This window comes from Rousettus aegyptiacus, unplaced genomic scaffold, assembly GCF_014176215.1.
Source record: "Rousettus aegyptiacus isolate mRouAeg1 unplaced genomic scaffold, mRouAeg1.p scaffold_m13_p_15, whole genome shotgun sequence".
NCBI lineage: Eukaryota > Metazoa > Chordata > Mammalia > Chiroptera > Pteropodidae > Rousettus > Rousettus aegyptiacus.
In genome coordinates, this window is record NW_023416290.1 from 33,199,934 (window position 1) to 33,221,925 (window position 21,992).

The window sequence follows — 21,992 nt, forward strand, 5'->3', positions numbered from 1 at the left end:
AAACTAATTACCCGTATACATATGGGTTTACTTCTGGACCCTCAATTCTATTCCACTGGTTGCGTGTCTGGTTTTATACCAATACCATGCTGTTTTGATTACTGTCACTTTGTAGTATAATTTGAAGTCGGGCAGAGTGATGCCTCCAGCCTCATTCTTTTTTCTCAGGATGGCTTTGGCAATTTGGGGTTTTCCATACAAATCTGATGATTTTTTGTGCTATTTCTTTAAAAAATGCCAATGAGATTTTGTTGGGGATTGCATTGAATCTGTATAACACTTTAGGTAATATGGTCATTTTAACTATGTTGATTCTTCCAATCCAAGAACATGGAATAGCTTTCCATTTCTTTGTATCTTCTTCGATTTCTTTTAATAGGATCTTATAGTTTTCATTATATAGGTCCTTCTCCTGTTTTGTTAGATTTACTCCTAGGTATTTTATTCTTTTTTGTTGCAATTGCAAAAGGAATTATTTTTTCCACTTCTTTTTCTGACTCTTCATTATTCGAGTATAGGAAAGCTATGGATTTTTGAACATTAATTTTGTATCCAGAGACTTTACTGTATTTGCTTCTTGTTTCTAGGAGTGATCTTGCGTAGTCTTTAGAGTTTTTTGTATAAAGAATCATGCCATCTGCAAATAGTGAGTTTGACTTCTTTGTTTCCTATTTGGATGCCTTTTATATCTTTCTCTTGTTTGATTGCACTCGCTAGGACCGCCAATGTTTTATTGAATAACAGTGGCGATAGTGGGCAGCCTTGTGTTGTTCCTGATCTTAGAGGGAAGATTTTTTAGTTTTTCACCATTAAGTATAATGTTGGCCGAGGGTTTGCCATATATGGCCTTTATTATGTTAAGGTACTTTTCTTCTATATTTTGTTAAGTGTTTTGATCATAAATGGATGCTGTCTCTTGCCCAAGGCTTTTTCTGTATCTACTAATATTATCATGTGATTCTTATTTTTTAATTTGTTAATGTGGTGTATCACATTAATCAATTTGCATATGTTATGTTGAACCATCCCTGTGCCCTTGAGATGAAGCCCACTTGATCGTGGTATATAATCTTTTTAATATGTTGCTGTATTCAGTTTGCTAGTATCTTATTTAAGATTTTTGCATCTGTGTCCATGAGATATACTGATCTGTAGTTTTCTTTTTTTGTGTTATTTGTACCAGGTTTTGGTATCGAGGTAATGTCAGCCTCATAAAACGTGTGGGAAAGTATTGCCTCCTTTTCGATTTTTTGGAAGAATTTAAGGAGAATAGGTATCAAATCTTTGACTGTTTGGTAGATTTCACTGGTGAATCCATCTGGTCCTACACTTTTACTTTTTGGTAGGATTTGGTGATTGTTTTAATTTCCATACTGCTGATCAGTCTGTTTAGATTTTCCAGTTCTTCTTGATTCAGTCTAGGAAGATTGTATTTTTCTAAGTACTGGTCCATTTCTTCTAGGTTATTAAATTTGGTGTTATATGCTTTTTCACAGTATTCTTGTATGATCCTTTTATTTTTGCTATGTCAGTCATAATTTCCTCTTTTTCATCCCTGATTTTTTTACTCGTGTCCTTTCTCTTTTTTCTTTAGTGAGTCTAGCCAGGGAGTTGTCAATTTTATTAACCCTCTCAAAGAACCAGCTCTCTATTTCATTTATTTTTTCTATCATTTTTTTTTTTGTTTTCAATTTCATTTATTTCTGCTCCAATTTTGATGATTTCTTTCCTTTTGCTGACGTTAGGGCTTAATTTGTTCTTCCTTTTCTGGTTTTTTAAGATGAAGTGTTAGATTGTGTATTTGGGCTCATTCTTATTTTTAGAGGTAGGCCTGTAATGATATGAACTTTCCTCCTCTTATGACCGCTTTTGCCATGTCCCAAAAGTTCTGATATGTTGTACTATCATTATCATTCGATTCTGTATATCTTTTGATCTCTCTTTTTATTTCTTCTCTGACTCATTTATTCTTCAGTAGCATGTTGTTTAATCTCCATCTATTTGTGGTTCTTCTTGCTTTCATTTTACAGTTATTCTCTAGTTTCAAAGCATTGTGATCAGAGAATGTGGGTTGGTATGGTTTCAAACTTCTTATATCTGTTGAGGCTGTCTCTTTGTCCCAGTATGTGTTTGATCCTTGAGAATGTTCCATGTGCACTAGAGAAGAATGTATAAGGAGCTGTTTTGGGATAGAAGGCTCTGTTTATGTCAATTATGTACAGTTGGTCTAATGTGTCATTTAAGAATGTTATTTTCTTATTGATTTTCTGTTGCATGATCTGTCTGTATCCGACAGTCGGGTATTTAGGTCCCCTACTATGATAATGTTTTGGTCTGTTTCTCCCTTTAGTTCTATTAATTAGTGCTTTACATATTTGGGGGCTCCCTGATTAGAAGCATAGATATTAATAAGTATTCTATCTTCTTGGTACATGATTTCCTTTATCATTATGAAGTGTCCCTCAATATCTTTCTTTACCTTTTTTATTTTGAAGTCTATTTAATCTGATATTAGTACCGCTACTCCCGCTTTTCTCTGAATGCCATTTTTTTGAAATATCATCTTCCACCGTTTCACTTTGAGTCTATATTTGTCTTTGGAAGTGAGATGTATCTCCTAGAGGTAGCATATGGTTGGGTTTTGTTTTTGATGCAATATGCAGCTCTGTACCTTTTTACTGGTGAGTTCAATCCATTTACATTTAGGGTGATTATTGAAATATGAGATCTTATAGCCATTTTATCTTTTGCTTTCTAGAAGCTTGATATTTCTATTGCTTCCTTGTCCTTGTGCTTCTGTTCTCTTTATTTTGGTTGACTTTTGTAGGTTTTCTCTCTTATCCTTCTTGTTTTATGTTATATACTTTGGTCCTAAATCTTTGGACTGTGGTTACCATTACGAATATGTAAAGGATAGTTTTATATATATATATATATATGTAGTCATCACTTTTCTTCTAACGCTTGCCTCATCTCCATTCCCCTTTGTGAATTTGGATCTTTGAATCCTCCCGTTTTCAGTCATTGTTGTCTCATTTTGTTCCTATGTATGCAGAACGTTCATTACTATTGTGCTACAGCAAATCTCTTCTTAATTTAAGCTTATAGTGCCCTGTTTATAGTAAAGGTTGTACTCTTCTGCTTTTATCAGCCTACTAGTCACCTTACTTCTAATTATGAATTTTTTTTTTTGTCATTTTGTTTTGGGCAAGCTGACCCCTTTCAGTATTTCCTTAGTGCAGGCATTGTAATGGAGAATTCCCTCAATTTTTGTATGTCTGGAAAGGTCTTTATTTCTTCTTAGCTGGATACATTATTCTTGGATGGTAGTTCCTTTCATTTAATAGTTTCAATATTTGATTTCACTCCTTTCTGGCTTGTAAGGTTTGTGCTGATTATCCAACGATAATCTAATGGGTCTTCTTTTATAGGTTACCATCTTCTTTTCCCTGGCTGCTCTGAGAATTCTGTCTTTGTCATTGATTTTTTATAATTTTAATACAATGTGTCTTGGAGAAGGCCTTTTTGGGTCGACATAATTATGTGTTCTGTTTATTTCTTGAATTCCAAGCTCCAGCTCATTCCTTAGATTTGGGAAATTCTCATCAACTATTTGTCTGAAATTGCTTTCTAATCCCTGCTCCTTCTCCTCACCTTCAAGAATTTCCATTATCCTTATGTTTCCTCTCCTGATGGTATCAGCTAGTTCTTGTATTTCTTTCATTATTTTTCATTCTTCGGTTTCTCTCTTCTTCCTTCTGATTTATTTCTAGATTTCTGTCTTTGATATCACTGATCCTTTCCTCCATTTGGTCAACTCTATTTCCCAAGCTTGTTATTTCATTTTTCAGCTCTTGCAATATGTTATTTATCTCAAGAAGGTCTATTTGGTTCTTTTTGAGGGTTTTAGTCTCCTTGCTAAAGAACTCATTCTTCTCATCTAGTTGTTTTTTTCAATTACTGAAATTGTTGATATGATTCGTTTCGGATCTCACTGAGTTTTTTCAGAAGTACCATCCTGGATTCTCTGTCATTTAAGTTGCATATTTCTCTGTATGTAAGCTTTTTCTGGAGATTTTTCTCTTTCTTTCTGAAAGGCCTTATAACCTTGGTTGTTCATGGTGTTTAAAGGACTATTTCTCCGACTGGGCATTAATGGAAGTGTGTTCTGCTTTTCTTTTTTCCAGAAAGAAGCTTTATTATATAATGATCTCTAGCCTTTTACAAAGAAGGTGTTTTTCTTTTGGTTTCTAGTAGGTGACATCTAAGCCTCTTGGATCTCTGCTTTGGATCTCCGCTTTGGATCTCTGCTTTATATAAAGTATTCATAATGTATTTTTTTCTTATAGATGTTTAATTATGCTCACTACCGTCAGTCTCAGTTCCTGTCAGTGTTGGTGACAGTTTCAGTAGCATTTGCTCTGACTCCGCAGTGTTATCTCAGAGGGGTCCTCTGGATTAGGGGATGGAGGCTGCGGCTCAGCCTGTTTTGCAACTGCGGCTGATAAAAATCAACTGTTGTTTCTCTGCCGTCCCCACTTTTCTACTGTCCCTGTTTCTCTGCCTTCTGCCTTGATGACTGGGCACTGCCCCGGCCGCATGGAGCTCACAGCTTTCCCAGGCAGGACTGTTCAGGGAAGTTGCCACACCTTCTCCCCTCCTCCTTCTCCTGCAGGGAGCTCTGGCTACAAGAGGCAGCTTCTTTGTTTCTCCTAATCCACCACCCGACACCCGGGGTTCTGACCTGTGGTAGCTCTTATGTGCAGATCCCACGCTCAGACATGCTGGTGTGCAGTTTGGATGTTTTTTGTTGAGTTTTAGATGTTCAGCTTATTGTCCTTTCAGGGGGAGAGTTCTGGGAGCGTCTGTCATGCCGCCATGTTTAATCCAATTGTCCATGTCTTTGTTTTCTTAATGCATTTAGGCAGTATATGTTTCTGTCTCCTCACTGCCAGCCTTATTAGCATCTTAAATTTTCAGTGCCAACTGTGTGCTAAACAAACCTATGATCAATGCCAGTAGACCTGAGTTATAGGCAAGTATAAAATGTTAAAGGATTAGGAAAAGTAAGTTTAGAATGAGGGGTAGGTTATTGGGGAAAAGAATGAAAGGGTAAAGAGAAAAAATCAACAGCAACTTGCACATATATACTCAAAATACTTGATCAGAATGAACGAATTAACAGCATAGAAATGAATTAAAAGAGGGAAAAAAAAAAGAATAGGTTCTGTATGATGATGAGGAAGTCTTCATGTTTTTCACTTGTTCATTTGCTTGGCAGTCAGTATTATGAATGTTGTTGGTTGTCTTTTCTTTCCTCTAGTACTTATTACTGCAGTCTCAAAATCTGAGGCTAACAAATTGCCAAGGAAAAATCTGATATGAAAGAAAATTGTAAATTATTCACTTCATATATCCAGTATATGGCAGATAACCAATAAAATGTTGGTTGAATAATGAATACATGCATACATAAATATCAAGTTGGAGGTGATCCACGCTATACCAAGTTTGTATATACAGAGCCATGGGAGAAGCATGTGGTTAAGAATTACGTGTGGTTATGGATACTGTCATAAGAAATTATAAAACCATGAGAGTAGATAATTTCGCTGAAATAAGAGATTAGGGTGGGGGTGGGGGAAGAATAAAAGTCTGAGGATTACCCTTGGGAATCCTTTTATAGAATGTATTTCAGTTAGGATGCTGTGGCAGAAAATGCAGCAAACTGGTTTAAACAGTCTCATGTAGGTAAGAAGCTTGCGACCAGAGCTATCCTTAGGCATGGCTAATCCATTGGATCTTCCTTCATATTACACAGCTTCAGCCTCAAGGCTCCAAGTGGTAGCCACCAACAGCTTCAGTGCCTTCATTTCCTTAACTTCAAAACCAAGGGAGCAAGAGTATTGGACCTCCTTGGTTCTCATTGAATTACATGCTCATCCCTGAACCAAATCAAACTCCAGAGTACTAAATGTGAAAATCTATAAAGTATGGCAGGTTCCCAGCCCTAGGAGCCTGCTTTGTGGAAAACTAGTCCTTAGATTCTGGTAGTCCTGGATGGAATACAGCTATAGCTGGGTCAGTGCCTGCCTCAACTGCAAGGCCTCCGAATCTCAGGCACATTGTGCCTTCTGCCCTCAGCGCTCACCTGAGTCTGTCCCACTCTTTCTATTCCTTCCAGGCTCTCAAATGTCTGCCTGACCTTTGACTTCCTACTTCCATTTTCCTGAGCTTTCAGTCCCTTCTTTTATTTTTACTCTCCTGAGAATTTTAGGTATCCCATGCTTCCTACCCAAGCAAAAAAAGAGTAGAATTTGTATAACAGTTGGGAAGTGTTCCTGTGTTTATGCAGTGTATGTAGTGATACAAAAGCTGTCAACATTTCTATATTCGTTTTTGTAATAATTCAAGTCTAGAATTTTTTCTTATATCCCTTCTCACCCTAGTCAATGAATGCTTATAATTGTGTAAGTTTGGGGAGTTAAGAAGAGTCTTCCATCAACCTTACCTAAGTTCTTCTTTCAGAAGGGGTAGACACGTTCTGAGGAATATACAAACATATAATAATGAAAATTTTGTCATTTGTACTAGTTTTTTTTTTTTTTTAGGCAAAACCTCAGAAACTAATTTAGATAGTATATCAGTATTTCGAAGTAGTGCCTACGTAGCAGACATGTCAAGTGAGATCCATATTATGTATGTATTAACTACTTCTGCAAAGGAGATTTTATCATGTGTTCCCAAATATCTTTGTATAAATGAAAGCTGCTATAAAATGAGAAAAGTAAATCTCATTCATCTGTAAGGTCCAGACAAAATGTTGTTAAGCCCATTCTTAACAAGACTTCTAGGGAGTAATATCAACACTTTCTTTTGATAGTCTTTTCTTTAATAATTACCATTGCTTCCATAAAGTTGTCCTTTATGTCCGTCTTAGTTCTTTGGCTAAGAATAAGTCTAGTTATACAAAGTTATTACAGTAGTATTCATTATATTCCCTATGTTCTGCATTAAATCACCATGACTTAACTATTTTAAAACTGGAAGTTTATACCTCTTAATCCCCTTCACCTGTTTTGCTTGCCCCCCAACCCTTCCCCCTCTGGTAATCACCAATTTGTTTCCCATATGTATAAATCTGTTTCTGTTTGTTTTGTTTGTTCATTCGGTTTTTTTTAGATTCCACAATAAGTGAAATTATTGGTACTTGCCTTTCTCTGACTTATTTCACTTAGCATAATACCCTGTAGGTCTATCTATCTTGTCAAAAATGACCAGAGTTCATTCTTTTTTATGGCTGAATAATATTCCATCATGTATAAATGGCACATCTTCTTTATCCATTCATCTGTTGGTGAACACTTAGCTTGTTTTCATATCTCGGCTGTTGTAAATTAGGCAGTGGGCACAGGGCAATGAGCGTATATCTCTTCAGTGATTTTGTTTTCTTTGGGTAAATTCCCAGAAGCGGAGTTGCTGAGTTCAATAGAAGTTCTATTTTTAAATTTTAGAGGAACATCCACACTGTTTTCAGTAGTGGCTACACCAGTTTATGTTCCCACCAACAGTGCACAAGTGTTCCCTTTTCTCCACATCCTCCCCAACACTTGTTATTTTTTTTTTTTTGTCTTTTTGATCATAGCCATTCTCACAGGTGTGAGGTGATATCTCATAGTGGTTTTGATTTGCATTTCCTTGCTGATTAGTGATGTTAAACATCTTTTCATGTTCCTGTTGGCCATCTGTATGTCTTCTTTGGAAAAATGTCTATTCAGTCCTCTGCCCACTTTTTAATTGATCTTTTTTATTTATATTAAGATGTATAAGTTTTTATATATTTTTGGATATTAACCCTATTTGGATGTATGATTTCAAATATCTTTCCCACTCTGTAGGTTGCCTTTTTATTTAGTTAATGTTTTCCTGCACTGTGCAAAAGCTTTTTATTTTGATGTAATCCTACTTGTTTAGTTTTGCTTTTGTTGCCTTGTTGAGAAGACTGATCCAAAAAAATATTGTTAAGACTGATGTCAAAGAACCTACTGCCTTTGTTTTCTCATGGGAGTTTTATGGTTACATTCAAGTCTTTAATCCATCTTTCATTTAATTTTATATATATTGTAAGAAAATTTTCCAGTTTCATTTTTCACATGTAGCAGTCCAGTTTAACCAACACCATTTATTGAAGAAACTGTCTCTTCCCCAGTACATATTCTTGCCTCTTTTGTCATATATTAATTGATCATATATGCATGGGTTTATTTCTTGGCTGTCTATTCTGTTCCTTTGATTTATATGTCTGTTTTCATGTCAGTACCATACAGTTTTGATTATGAGTTAGTAGTAAAGTATGAAATCAGGGAGTATTATGCTTTCAGCTTGCTTCTTCTTTCTCAAGATTACTTTTGACTCTTTGGAATCTTTTGTGGTTCCAGACAAATTTTAGGATTATTTGTTATAGTTCAGTAAAAAATTCCATGGGTACTTTGATGGGGATTACATTGAATCTGTAGGTTGCCTGGATAGTGTGGAGATTTTAACAGTATTAGTTCTTCCGGTCCGTGAGCACAGTGTGCCATTCCATTTATCTGCGTCATCTTTGTTTTCTTTCATCAGTGTCTTCTAGTTTGCAGAGTACGGACCTCTCACTTCCGTGGTTTGATTTATTTCTAGGTATTTCACTTTTTTATGCAATTATAAATGGGTTTATTTTCTTAATTTCTCTTTCTAATAGTTTGTTATTTCTAATAGTTTGCTTTTTCTGGATCTATCAAGATGATCATATCATTTTTATACTTCACTTTATTAAATTGAACTCTCACATTGATCAATTTGCAGATGTTAAACCATCTTTGTATCCCTGGAATAAATCCCACTTGGTTATGGTGTGTGATCCTTTTAATGTTTTAGTGAATTTTGTTTGCTCATATTTTTGTTAAGGATTTTTGCATCTGTGTTCATCGGGGATATTGGCCTCTAATTTTCTTTTTTTGTGCAATGTCTCTGGTTTTGGATAATGCTGGCCTCAGAAAATGAGTTTGAAAGTATTTTTTCCTCTAACTTTTTGGAACAATTTTTGAAGAATAAGTATTAATTTTTCTTTAAATATTTTGTAGAATTCACCTGTGAAGCCATCTGGTTCTAGATTTTTGTTTTTTGAGAGTTTCTAAATTACTGATTCGGTTTCATTACTTGTACACCATCTATTCAGGTTTTCTATTTCTTCATGTTTTAGTCTTGGAAGGTTGTGTGTTTCTAAGATTTATTCATTTCTTCTAGGTTTTCTAATTTGTTGATATATAATTGTAAAATTCTTTTATAATCCTCTATATTTCCGTGATGTCAGTCGTAACGTCTTTCTTTTCCAATTTTATTTATTTGGACCTTGTCTCTTTGTTTCTTGATGACTCTGGCTTAAAGGTTTATTGACTTTATCTTTTCAAAGAATCAGCTCTTAGTTTCATTGATCTATTGTTTTTTAGTCTCTATTTCTACTCTGTTATTATTTCCGTTCTTCTATGAACTTGGGCTTTGTCTGTTCTTTTTCTAGTTACTTTAGGTGTAAAGGTAGATTGCTTATTTGGGATTTTTTTTCTTTCTTGAGGTCAGCCTGTATTGCTAGGTAGGAACTTTCTCTTAGAACTTCTTTTGTTACATCTTATAGATCTGGGGAATTGGTGTTTACATTTTCACTACCTGAAGATATTTATTTCCTCCTGGATGATTTCGTTGACCCATTGGTTTTTTTAGTAGCATGTTGTTCAGTCTCCACATGTTTGTGTTTTTTTGTTTTCCTCTTGTTACTAATTCTTAGTTCCATATCATTGTGATTGGGAAAAATGCTTGATATGATTTCAGTTTTCTTGAATGTACTGAGTCTAGTTTCGTGGCCTAACATGTGATTGATCCTAATGAATGTTCCTTGAACACTTGAAAATAATGCATATTCTGCAGTTTTTGGATGATGTTCAGAATATATCTGTTAAGTCCGTATGATCTAATGTGTCTTTTAAGGCCAGCACGTTTCCTTACTGATTTTCTATCTGGATGATTTATCTATTGATATAAGTGGGATATTAAAGTCCTCTAACATTATTATTAGAGGTACTGTCAATTTCTCTCTTTATAGCTGTTAATATTTGCTTTATTTAGTTGCTTCCATGTTGGGTACATATATATTTACAAATGTTATATCCTCTTGGATTGGCCCCTTTATCATTACCTATTGTCTTTACTTGTATTTTGTTACAGTCTTTGTTTTAAAATCTACATTGTTTCAGATAATATTGCACCCCAGCTTTTTTTTTTAATTTCCTTGTGCATAGACTATCATTTCCATCCCTTTTAGTCTGTGTGTATCTTTAAATCTGAAGTGAGTTTCATCTGGCAGCATATAGATATGTCTTGTTTTTCACTCTATTCATTTAGTCTCCCTATCTTTTGATTGAAACACTTAATCCATTTACATTTAAAGTAATTATTGATAGGTATGTACTTATCTTTTAATTGTCTTTGGTTCATGTAATTCTTCTGTTTCTTTATTCTCTTTGTGATTTGATGTTTTTCTTTAGTGTTATGTCTGGGTTATTTTCTCTCTGTATCTATATCTATATATTGTATCTGTATATTGTAAGTTTTTGGTTTGTGGTTACCATGAAGTTCATAAATATTGACCTATATATATATAGCAGTCTTGTTTTAAATTGATAGGCATTTAAGTTCAATTGCATTATAAAAGCACTACAATTTTACTATCTCCCCATTTTATGTTTTTAATTATATTTTATATCTTTTTATTTTGTGTATCCCCTAATTACTGTAGTTATAGTTGTTTTTACTTCTTTTGTCTTTTAACTTTGTTCTTGTCTTCGTTAGTGGGTGATCCACTGCCTTTCTTATACATTGCCTTTACCAGTGATATTTTTATTTTTATCTTTTTTCTTATTTCTAGGTGTGGTCTTCTTATACATTGCCTTTACCAGTGATATTTTTATTTTTATCTTTTTTCTTATTTCTAGGTGTGGTCTTTTCCACTTAAAAAAGACCCTTGAACTTTCTTGTAAGACCAGTTTAGTGGTGATGAATTCGTTTAGCTTTTTGCTTCTCTGGGAAACTCCGTATTTCTTTTTTAATTCTGAATGATAAACTTGCCATGTAGTATATACTTGATTTGTATGCTTTTTCCTTTCAGCACTTTAAATATATCCTGCCACTCCTCTAAGGCCTGCAAAGTTTCAGCTGGAAAATCAACTAATAGCCTTATGAGATTTTCCTTGTATGTGACTAGTTGTTGTTTTTTCTTCCTGCCTTTAATATTCTCTCTTTAACTTTTGTAATTTTAATTATAATAGGCCTTGGTGTGGATCTGTTTGGGTTCATCTTGTTTGGGACTACTGTCTGTACATCTTGGACCTGGAGGTCTGTTTCCTTCCTCAGGTTAAGGAAGTTTTCAGCCATCCTTTCTTCAAATAAGTTTTCTACTCTCTTTTCTCTTCTCCTTCTGGGACCCCTGGCATGTGAATGTTAGTACATTTGGTATTTTCACAGCAGTCCCTCAAGCAATCCTCGTTTTTTAAAGTTCTTTTTTTTTTCTTTTCTTTTTTTGCTGTTCTAATTGGGTGATTTCTATTATTTTGTCTTCCAAATCCCTGGTCCATTTTTCTGTGTCATCTAATCTGCTGTTGATTCCCTCTAGTCTATTTTTCATTTCAATTATTGTATTTTTTAGTTCTGACTGGTTCTTATATTTTCTCTTTGTTGAAGTTCTTACTTTGTACTTCCATTCTTCTCCCAAGTTTGGTGAGTATCCTTATGATCATTACTTGAAACTCTTTATCAGATAAATTACTTATCTCCATTTCATTATGGTTTTGGGTGGAAGCTGGAGTTTATCTTGTTCTCTCTGTTCAGAATATATTCTTTTGTCTCCTCATTTTGTTTGACTTTCTGTGTTTGTTTCTACAAATAAGGTGAGACAGCTACTTTTTCTGGTCTTGAAGGAATGACCTTGGTAGAAGCAGCCTCTATGTAGGCTGCATGCCTACATGGCAGGCTGGCTTGGAGTAGAAGTGGGCATAGGCCAGATAGGTCTCCAGGTGGGCTGTGTTGGGACCGCTTTGGAAGGACAGCTGGGATTGGAGTAGGCATGGGCGCGTGGTAGTCTACTCCAGGACAACCCTAGTGGGATTGCTGGAGGTCGAGTGGACCCAGATTAGAGGATCCCTGGGTGTGCTGCACCCAGGGGCTACTCCTCACAGGACAGCTAGAACTGGAGTGGGCTTGGGGGTTCCAAGGGTGCACCACACTGGACTGCCTTTGTGGAACAGCTGCAGCTAGACCAGGTATAAGCCAGGGATAAGTCCCAGGGTGCACTGTTTCAGGGTCAACTTGGTGGGACAGCTGGAGTGAGCTCGGGCTGGGCTTGTTTCCAGGGCATGTTGCACCAGGGCCGCCTTAGCAGGATGATTGAATCAGTACAGGCGAGGGCTATCTCAGGGCATGCCACACCAGCACCACCTTGGCATCTGTTGACAGACTCTCTAGGGTTAATAAGTGGATTTCCTTCACGTATAATCTAGGTGCCCTTTAAGCCACTGTATTTCCACTGTACCTCAGGGTGGGTGAGTGTGCACAGGGCCCCTCAGTGATATCCCTCCCTACTGTAGCTCACTGCATCAGGGACAGGGTAACTGTTTTTATTGTGTCTTCATCTCTCCTACACTTTTCTATGTAGTCTGTCTATTGTTTGTTGTGCAGAAGCTGTTCAATCAGTCCTCATTTCTTTTTCAGGAGGAATTACTCTATATGTAAGTGTATATTCAGTTTACATGAAAAAAGATGAGTACAGAGTCTTCTCACACTGGTATCTTGGAGCCCGTTGGAGGCTGAAACATTTTGTAGCCAGAAAGCAAAGAAGCTCTCAAAAAAGTGATAGCTTATAGCAAAAGGACACAGAAACTAACTTGAAGGGGTTCCCAATGGCCAAAGCTATTTTAATTTAAACAACATAGTAAATAATAATAGTATTAGATTATAACTCATAAAGTAAAATAAATATCCATGACTCCATACTGATATAAATAACTGAACTAATAAATGGGATAAAAGCGACAGCTCTTTTTATTGTAGAATATTAGTAAGTGTTACAGAATAAAAGAAATAGGAAGTCAACATAATCATGCACCACAATAACAGTTGTTGCATTCAAAAACCATTGATGGATGCTAGCGGGTGAAAGTTTGATGTAGAAAAAGAATACTTGCATAATCTCCAAATACCTCTCCAAAGATATTTATTATTTACAAATGGAAAAATAATAACTTTGCAGTGGCGAAATCTGGCCATGTAATCAGAGTTAATATTACCACTTACCCAAATATGATACACTGAGAAGGACATCACTTTTCTTATATTCTTGCCAAAAATGCATAACCTCATTCTAATGAGAAAACATGAGATAAACACAAATTGAGAGACATTCTGCAAAATAATTGGCCTGGATGAGCATCAAGGTCAAGAAAAACAAAGAAAGCCAGAGGATCTAGCACAGAATAAAGAAGTCTAAGGAGTCTTGTCAGCTAAATTCAGTGGGAATCCTAGATTGGATTCTGGGCCAGAAAAAGGACATTAGTGTGGGAAATGGCGACGCTTAAATAAGATTTGTAGATTTTTTTAATAGTATTATATCAACGTGAATTTTGTTATTTCAGTATTTGTACTACGGTTACATAGCTGGGTGAAGGGTAAGTGGCAACTCTGTAGTTTTTAGGTAAGTCTAATGTTATTTCAAATTTGAAAACTTTTGTGTGGTTCTTTTTTTTTTTTTTTAGAAAAAAAAAGGAAACTTGTACTAGGTGGCTTCTAAAGTCTCTTCCATCCAACTTTATTGTTCTGTAATACAGTGATGCAAGTTCTTTGCTCTCCTGTCAACTAAGAAATATATTAAGACAGCTGAAAATAGCTTTGGATTCTAAACTGTTAGCCCAGTTCAGTAGGATATGTTTGAATGGCTACTGTTGCGCCCAGTACTATGCTGAATAAGATGGTCCTTGTCTCCAAGACAATCACAGTCTAGTGGAGCTTAAAACTGATGTGGTGCTCTTTCCTGTCCGTCGCTTAGATTACTAAAGTCTCTCTTCCTCGATGTTTTAAAATAATGAAGTTGGATAGAATAATACAGAAATTGATAAGTCTTAGAAACCTACCAAAAAGAGTAAGAGCCCTCAAAGTGGGCCCCAAGATTTTTCAGTCTGGGTGCCTGATGATATAATGATAAACATTAAATAAGATAAGCAACCTAGGGGGCCTTTGGTATTAAACAGTTGGTGTATGAGGGACCAATAGGACATTCACATTAAGATTACCACCAGATAACTGGGTATTTCATTGGAGGTAAAAAGATACCTGTATTTGAGAATGAAGGATAATACAATTCTGACATTCCCTTAATGCTCATTTGCTGGATGACTGTACTGAACTGAGCCTACATTTTCATAATCCCACTACGACAAATTACTGACTAATGAATTAGTATGTTTCATTTAGCAGATATTTACTGTTAAAAAGTCTTAACTCTTTCAGGAAATGTAATACATTTAAGTCAAGAAGTTATGACTCAAGTTCTAAACTCTGTTAATAAAGATGATATTTGATTCTTAGGTATTTGGGGCCTGATTCTATTTTTTTTTTTCCTGTTTTATTTTTTTTCTTAAAGTGTGGCTTTAAATCAAGACAATTGTGTAAATGAAATGAAAGTCTTCGTGCCACAAAGAATTTGATGAAAATATTTAAGAGATTAATTTTCACCAACATAATTTGTGACAAAAGTCTTATCCCTACCACTTCTGTGGTTGTGATGTCTTCTGTGGAGGATTAAAAGTTGCGTGTCTTATTTCTGTAATAGGAACATATATGCTGTTTTCAAGTCTCCAAAGAATTGAAAAGTCAATGTGGGTACTGTACTTTGAAAAGTGTATACTGTCAGCCTAAGGTGTTTTTTAATCTTTCATCTCTTTTAAGGATCAAATATCATTAGAAAAATAAGCCATGGGCATTTCAAACGTGGTCTGGTGAAATTCAATATTCACAATGACAATTCAGAATATGAGCTGCTTGGGGGAAAGTTAACCCACCACTCTAACTTTGCATCCAAATATCTTAAAGTGTGCCATTGGTTTTATGAAAAGGTTTTGATCTACACTTCTAGTTTAAGTTCAAAAGAAAACCTACATTTTAAAGTGTATTCCTTTTCTGGGTATATTTACTTTGAACTATAGCATATAATTTTTCTCATAAATCTAACCTGCCACTATCTGTTTTTAAGACTGTGTAAACTTCAAGTGGTTATGATGTGTGAAGTTTGGATTAAACTAAAATTTTTAGAAAACACATGTTATATATTTTGATTGTTTTGATTTTAACATGGGCCAGTCAAAAAGACTTGAGTGTCTAGCAAAGTAATATACTATACTTTTACTGTAAGAAATCACAGAAGATTGCTCTTTCTCATCATGTTAACAATAGACAAATGAAGCAGCTGTTCTTATTCTTAATGTATTTGTTTGAAAAACTTGCACAATTTAATGAAAATGTCTCTACTCATAAAACTTAAAATGCTCACACATGGAAAAAGTCAAAATGTTTTGGCAAATATTGCTTTGTTAGGAATGTGAATGAGGTATACCTGCTTCATAACTAGAATTCTATCTGAATGGCATAAAACTGGTGGAAACCAACTGAAAAAGAAGACTTTGACAAAAGACAAATTAATACTCTTTAAAAAGGTGGTTCTTGCCTAAACCTATGTTTTGAGGAGGAGGGATTCTAATCTATACCCCTCTCCATTTCTTTTTTTTTTCAGGTGTAATTCTTGGGTCATCATTTCTGCTCAGCGTAAATGATTTTCTCCTTAAAACAAGTCTCAAAGAAAGAAGTCGGATTTTGATAGGACCGTGTTGTGCTACTGCCAGTCTGGAGGCGAAGTGGTGTAAGCACAGTGGCAGTCCAGGCCCAGAGCTGTCCATACCGAAGCTGTCTGTTGACCTGAGAGGAGGTCTGCTGCAGGTCTGTAGGGGTTGGCTCCGTTTTCCCATAAGTTTTTAACTAGCCTTTATTCATTTTTTTTAACTCTTTTACTAAATTTTAAATCTTGATGTGGTGAAAAAGGATATTGTCACATTGCTGTTTTATTAAACTTAACAGCTTCATTGAGATAGAATTCACATACCATATAATACACTTAATTAGAGTACACAGTTCACTAGGTTCTTAGTGTATTCACAGAGTTGTGTGATCATTACTACAACCCATTTAAGAACATTTCCATGCACCTCAACACCCTGTATCCATTAGCATTTGCTCCCCATTACTCCTTAATCTGCTCGCCAGGCCTAGGCAACCACTAATCTATTTTGTCTCTGCATATTTGATTCTTCTGGACATTTCATGTAAATATGTGAGTGGTTCTTTCACTTGCATAGTGTGTTCAAGGTTCATCGTGTTGTAGCAGGTGCCAATACTTTGTTATTTTTTTATGACTGATAATAATTCCATTGTATGGATATGAGACATTCTGTTCATTCATCAATTGATGGACGTTTGGGTTCTGCTGCTAAGAACATTTATGTACAAGTTTTTACGTGGATGTATGTTTTCATTTCTCTAAACTATCTGAGTAGGAGTGGAATTGCTCAGTTGTTAAACTTTTTCTAATATGTAGACTTCTCTAATTTCAAAGTAGTCAACCTGTCTCAAGCACAGTGTAACCGGCAGTATATAAGAACCACTTTCTAACGACAGATTCCTTAGGTTAAATTATGATGTCTGATGACTAACACTTGACATACAAGTCACTTTGCACCCTTGTATGCATTTGGTTTAGAGCCAAGTACAGAATGTGTGAGGGTATTCAACTTATTTCTTGGTAATTTTCTACTAGATAAACTAGAATGTATTCTTTCTGTGAGTTGATATCCTCCAAAGTTGACACAAATTCAAAAAGCCTGAGAAATTCACAATTATAGAAAAATGGAAATGACTAATTTGTCAATAATGGAGGCATATTTCATATGAATTCTTGTTTTCATTTAAAAATTGTGTTGCTTCAATGTATTCATCAGTTTTCTCCCTGACAGAGCTAGATGTGGGGGAATCCTCATAACTTATCGCTTTGTACTATGGAGATTCTCCACATTTATCAGAAACCTTCACATATTTAACAATAAGCATATAGTTTTATGTTGTTTTATCAAGAATATTAATTGTGTTACCATTTTTTTCAAGGCAGCAAAGTAACTCCATATTAAAAACAATAAGAGCAAAACCAAATTATATTACCTCTACATTATAAATTCACTGACTATCTCGTGATAATTTAAAGGCAGAAGCACACTGTTTCTCTCCCCAGCTTGACTTCACCTATCTCTATTTTTCCAGATCCAATAAAAATAATGCCGATGAGAACAAAAGTAGACTTACTTTCATTTCTGAGATGCCTTAGTTCCAGAAAGCAGGACCTAAGCCCTAGGGTTTAAAACTTAGCCACAAGGTATAGGGTTATTCTGCTTCTTTATATTCTTTTTTCTTTTTCTGTGTTATGTGGGTTTCTTAGAATTAATGGTTTTATTGTCTTTAATATATTCAGAGAAACTTAATATTACTGAAATTTTGAGTCCTCTGACATTAATTATTCTTACCTACTGGTCAGACTTCCATTATAGACTAATATTCTTCACACACAGAAAAAGTGAACTGGATCCTTTCTATTTGAGGAAAACCAAGACCTTTGTTCTGACATTCTACTGTAGCTTCTATACAGCCAGTTCTCAGGGAGTGTGGCATGCTGTGTGTTTGCACATTCTCACTAAACACAGGAGTTGGGGGACTTCCAAGTTCAGATTCATTTAGTATCTTCCCTCTTTTTTTTCTCTTAAAAGTAAAACTGCAAAGAAAAGAACCGTATGATTGAAATGTGTTTATTTAATTTCATGACAAAATGTATGAAGCTATTCTACAAGGTTATTTATTATTTATTAACACTTTGGCCTAGATAGAGTATATTCATTGCCTTCTCACATTGTGATAGGTGTTCTTTTCCCTCTTAGCTAAGTTAATTAATAAATTTTGCCCCAATTTAACATAATTTTATCATTAATTCAGCATTTAAAATCAATTATTATTCATATGGTGTAATTGATTTTCTTGTTTTTATATATTTATTCAAGTAATAGAATTACATCCCATAGATCAATTTCTTCTTAGAAATTGTAGTTTAGTTATTAGCGGTAATTAAATTGAATATTATTGCACTCATGTATTAATTCAAACGTGATTGTACCTAATCACCTTCATGAAATGTTTGTGTTTAAAAGCCACTAAAATTTTTCATGTAATTTTAAAGGTTTTTTGGGGTCAAGAACATTTGAACTGTTTGGTTCTTCTACATGAATTGCTCAATGGATACCTCAGTGAGGAGGGCAGTTTTGAAGTGCGAGCTTCGGAAGCAGAGCCACGTGTGCCGTCTCCTGTGGGAAAGAATCAGATGTTTAAAAGTGAACAAAGCTCAGATGATCTGCGGACAGGTCTATTTCAGTATATACGAGATGCTGGTGAGTAGGGACACTTCAGAGAGAGGGAGAGGGAGGGGGAGGGAAACAGAGGGGGCGAGGGAGAGGGAGAGGGTGTGTGTGTTTTAACTGTACATTCACTAAAGAATAACGCAGTCACTTGAAAAGTACATAATACCTGCCACACAAAAATGGTAGATTACCTTTCAGTCTCTCTTAAGGGAAAATTCTTGTTTTGTTCCTATCTCCAACTATATAAAAATGACTAACCAAGCTTCTTTATCTATTTTTTTATCCTCCTAATATTTTGCTGTCATAAACTGACGTTTCCCTTCAAAAGCACACAATCAATTATACATTTATTTAACAGAACCTTTGAAAATGCCTGGTGTCTATGAAGTCTTGTTTTACAATGAAACCGAAGATAGCCCAGGTACAATGTTATGGAGATACCCAGAACCTAGAGTGCTCACTCTCGTACGAATAACTCCTGTACCCTTCAACACCACAGAGGACCCAGACATTAGCACAGCAGACCTTGGTGATATGCTGCAGGTACGTAATGACTATTCATTTTAAAGTAAAAACATTGTGGGAAGCGCTGATTAGACACTAGGACAAATGTGTGGAGGAGCACATCTGTTTTTTTCCATCATTAGTGTCAGAGAGTAGTACACACATATATATACATACATGCACACACGGCATTTTTAAATGCAGAAATAATATTCTGATTCTTGGTGCGTGGTAATTTTGAGAGTTTTCAATTCTACTCTTGGTCCCGTTGTAGGTAGGTTACATGATCACTAACTGTATTAAGACAAAAAGGTGTCATTCAGGGCACCACATATTTTTAGAGTACCTACCATGTGCTCACAACTGTTCAGCATTTCTAGAACTGTTCCATGTAATAAAATATATCTACATAAGGTCAGAATGGATGACTCAGTTTTCATTTCATTTCCAGAGCTAAAGATGGTCTTGGAGCTTGAGAAGGCTAATAGGGAAACCGTCTAACCAGTGATCACATTCTGTATGATTTCATGAAAGTTTGTTACTTGTCAGTTCCGTGAGTTTAATGTAAATGTCGTTGTGGATATCACTCCATTATCATTCTACTTATTAATATCCTACGAATCTAAATTTCTCCTAAAATTTGTTTTTCTCTTAGTCTTCCACTTATTACTAGATAACAACCATCCACTCAAAACCTAGGAGTCTTCCTGATTGCTTCTCTCCCCAACTCCCTGCATTCAATTTATCAACAAGTCCTGTCAGTTCTACCTCAAAAATATGTCCCTGTTTCATCTATACCTCTCTGTTTCTACCGGTACAACTTGAGTCCGGGCTGCCATCAAGTTCTCTACTATCGTAGCTTTCTAATTGGTCTTTGTAATTCTTGACTTCCTGTAATACATTTTCTAAGTAGCAGCTAAAGAGACTTTTAAAAATGCAGATCAGGTCACAGCAGTCCCCTCACTTAAAGCATTATGGCTTCCTCCAATGCTTAGGACAAAATTCACATATCTTGATATGGCCTACAGGAACCTATGATATGTGCCTTTGTTACTTCTCTGACTAGGCCTCACACGTTTCCCCATCTCTCACTATGATCCAGCCACACTGGCCCCCTTTTTCTGCTTGAGCATACCACTTCAGAGTCATTTCTGTTTTACTGCTCCTCATCTTTGTCAGTCAGGTACCAGCTCAAATGTCATATCCTATATAGCTCACTACCACTTCTTTATTCTGTATTACATTACTTTGTTTTATTTTCTTCATAGCTGTTATTGCTATTCAAAATGATCGTGTTCATTTATTTATTTACTTGTTAATAGTCTTTTTATCTCTACTGTTAGAAAATAAGCTTCTTTTATGTCTTGATCTCTTATCTCGCCCCTGATACATAGAGATATTCACCAAATTTTTTGTGTGATGCATTTATGTTTTTTTAAATTTATTTAAATTAGTTTCAAGTATACAGTACATTGGTTAGACATCTATATAGTTAATAAAATGATCCCCCCAGTTGCTCCCTCCCTCCACTGGCCCTCCACCTAGCCATCATATTAATGCTGACTGCATTCCCTCTGCCGTGCTCCCCACCCCGTGACCAACTATCAACTACGGATTTGTACTTTTTTAACCCTTCACGCTATTCTCCCAGCCCCCCAAACCCCTTTCTCTCTGTCCATCACCAAATTGTCCACTATAGTTGTGAGTCTGCTTTTGATTAGTTCGTTCTTTTTGTTTCTTAGATTCCACGTATAAGTGAAATCATATGGTATTTATCTTTCTCTGTCTGATTTATTTCACTCAGCATAATAACCTCTAGGTCCATCCATGCCTTTGCAAATGGTAGGATTTCATTTCTTTTTTAATGGCTGAGTAATATGCCATTGTATATATGAACCATAATTTCTTTATCCAGTCATCTGTTGATAGGCATTTAGGATGCTTTCATATCTTAGCTATTGTAAATTCTTCTGCCATGAATATTGGGGTACATAGATCTTTACGAATTATCATTTTGGTTTTTTTTGGATGAATACCCAGAAGTACAATTGCTGGGTCAAAAGATATATCCATTTTTAATTTTTTGAGAAACCTCTGTACTGTTTTCCATAGTGGCTGTACCAATTTGCAATCCTACCAACAATGTATGAGGGTTCCCTTTTCTCCACATCCTCGCCAACACTTGTTTTTGGATTTATTGATGATAGCCATTCTGACAAGTGTGAGGTGATATCTCATTGTGGTGTTAATTCACATTTCTCTGATGGTTAGTGACCTCGAGCATCTTTTCAGATGTCTATTAGCCATCTGTATTTCCTCTGTAGAGAAGTATCTGTTTAGGTCTTCTGCCCATTTTTTTAATTGGATTGTTTGTTTTTCTGTTGTAGAATTGTGTAAGTTCTTTGTATATTTTGGATATTAACCCCTTATCAGATGTATCCTTAGTGAATATCTTTTCCCAGTCAGTTGTCTTTTTGTTTCGTTGATGGTTTCCTTTGCTATACAAAAACTTCTTAGTTTGATGTTGCCCCATTTGTTTATTTTTTCTTTTGTTTCCCTTCCCCAAGGAGATATATCTGAAAAGAAATTCCTGTTAGTAATATCAGAGAGTTTACTGCCTATGTTTTCTTCTGAAAGTTTTCTGGTTTGGGATCTTACATTTAAGTCTTTAATCCATTTTGAGTCTATTCCTGTATATGATGTAAGCATGTGGTCCAGCTTTTTTTTTTATCTGTCCAGTTTTCCCAGCACCATTTATTGAAGAGACTGCCTTTACCCCATTTTATATTCTTACCTCCTTTGTCATATATTAAGTGAGCATATAGCATGGATTTATTTCTGGGCTCTCTATTCTGTTCCATTGACCAATTATTTTTAATGACTGATGCATACTTAACAAACCAGAGTATT

At 35.4% G+C, this 21,992-nt stretch overlaps 1 protein-coding gene across 8 annotated transcripts in view; it reads left to right on the forward strand.

The window, feature by feature from the left end:
• VPS13B (vacuolar protein sorting 13 homolog B) overlaps positions 1-21,992 on the forward strand; it is a 670,010-nt gene that overhangs the window by 509,485 nt on the left and 138,533 nt on the right. For all 8 annotated transcript variants that reach the window (XM_036233309.1, XM_036233311.1, XM_036233312.1 and 5 more), the window contains 3 exons: positions 15,863-16,065; positions 18,401-18,608; positions 18,937-19,121. In XM_036233309.1, the coding sequence (XP_036089202.1) occupies positions 15,863-16,065; positions 18,401-18,608; positions 18,937-19,121 (596 nt within the window). The remainder of the gene's footprint in view (positions 1-15,862; positions 16,066-18,400; positions 18,609-18,936; positions 19,122-21,992) is intronic.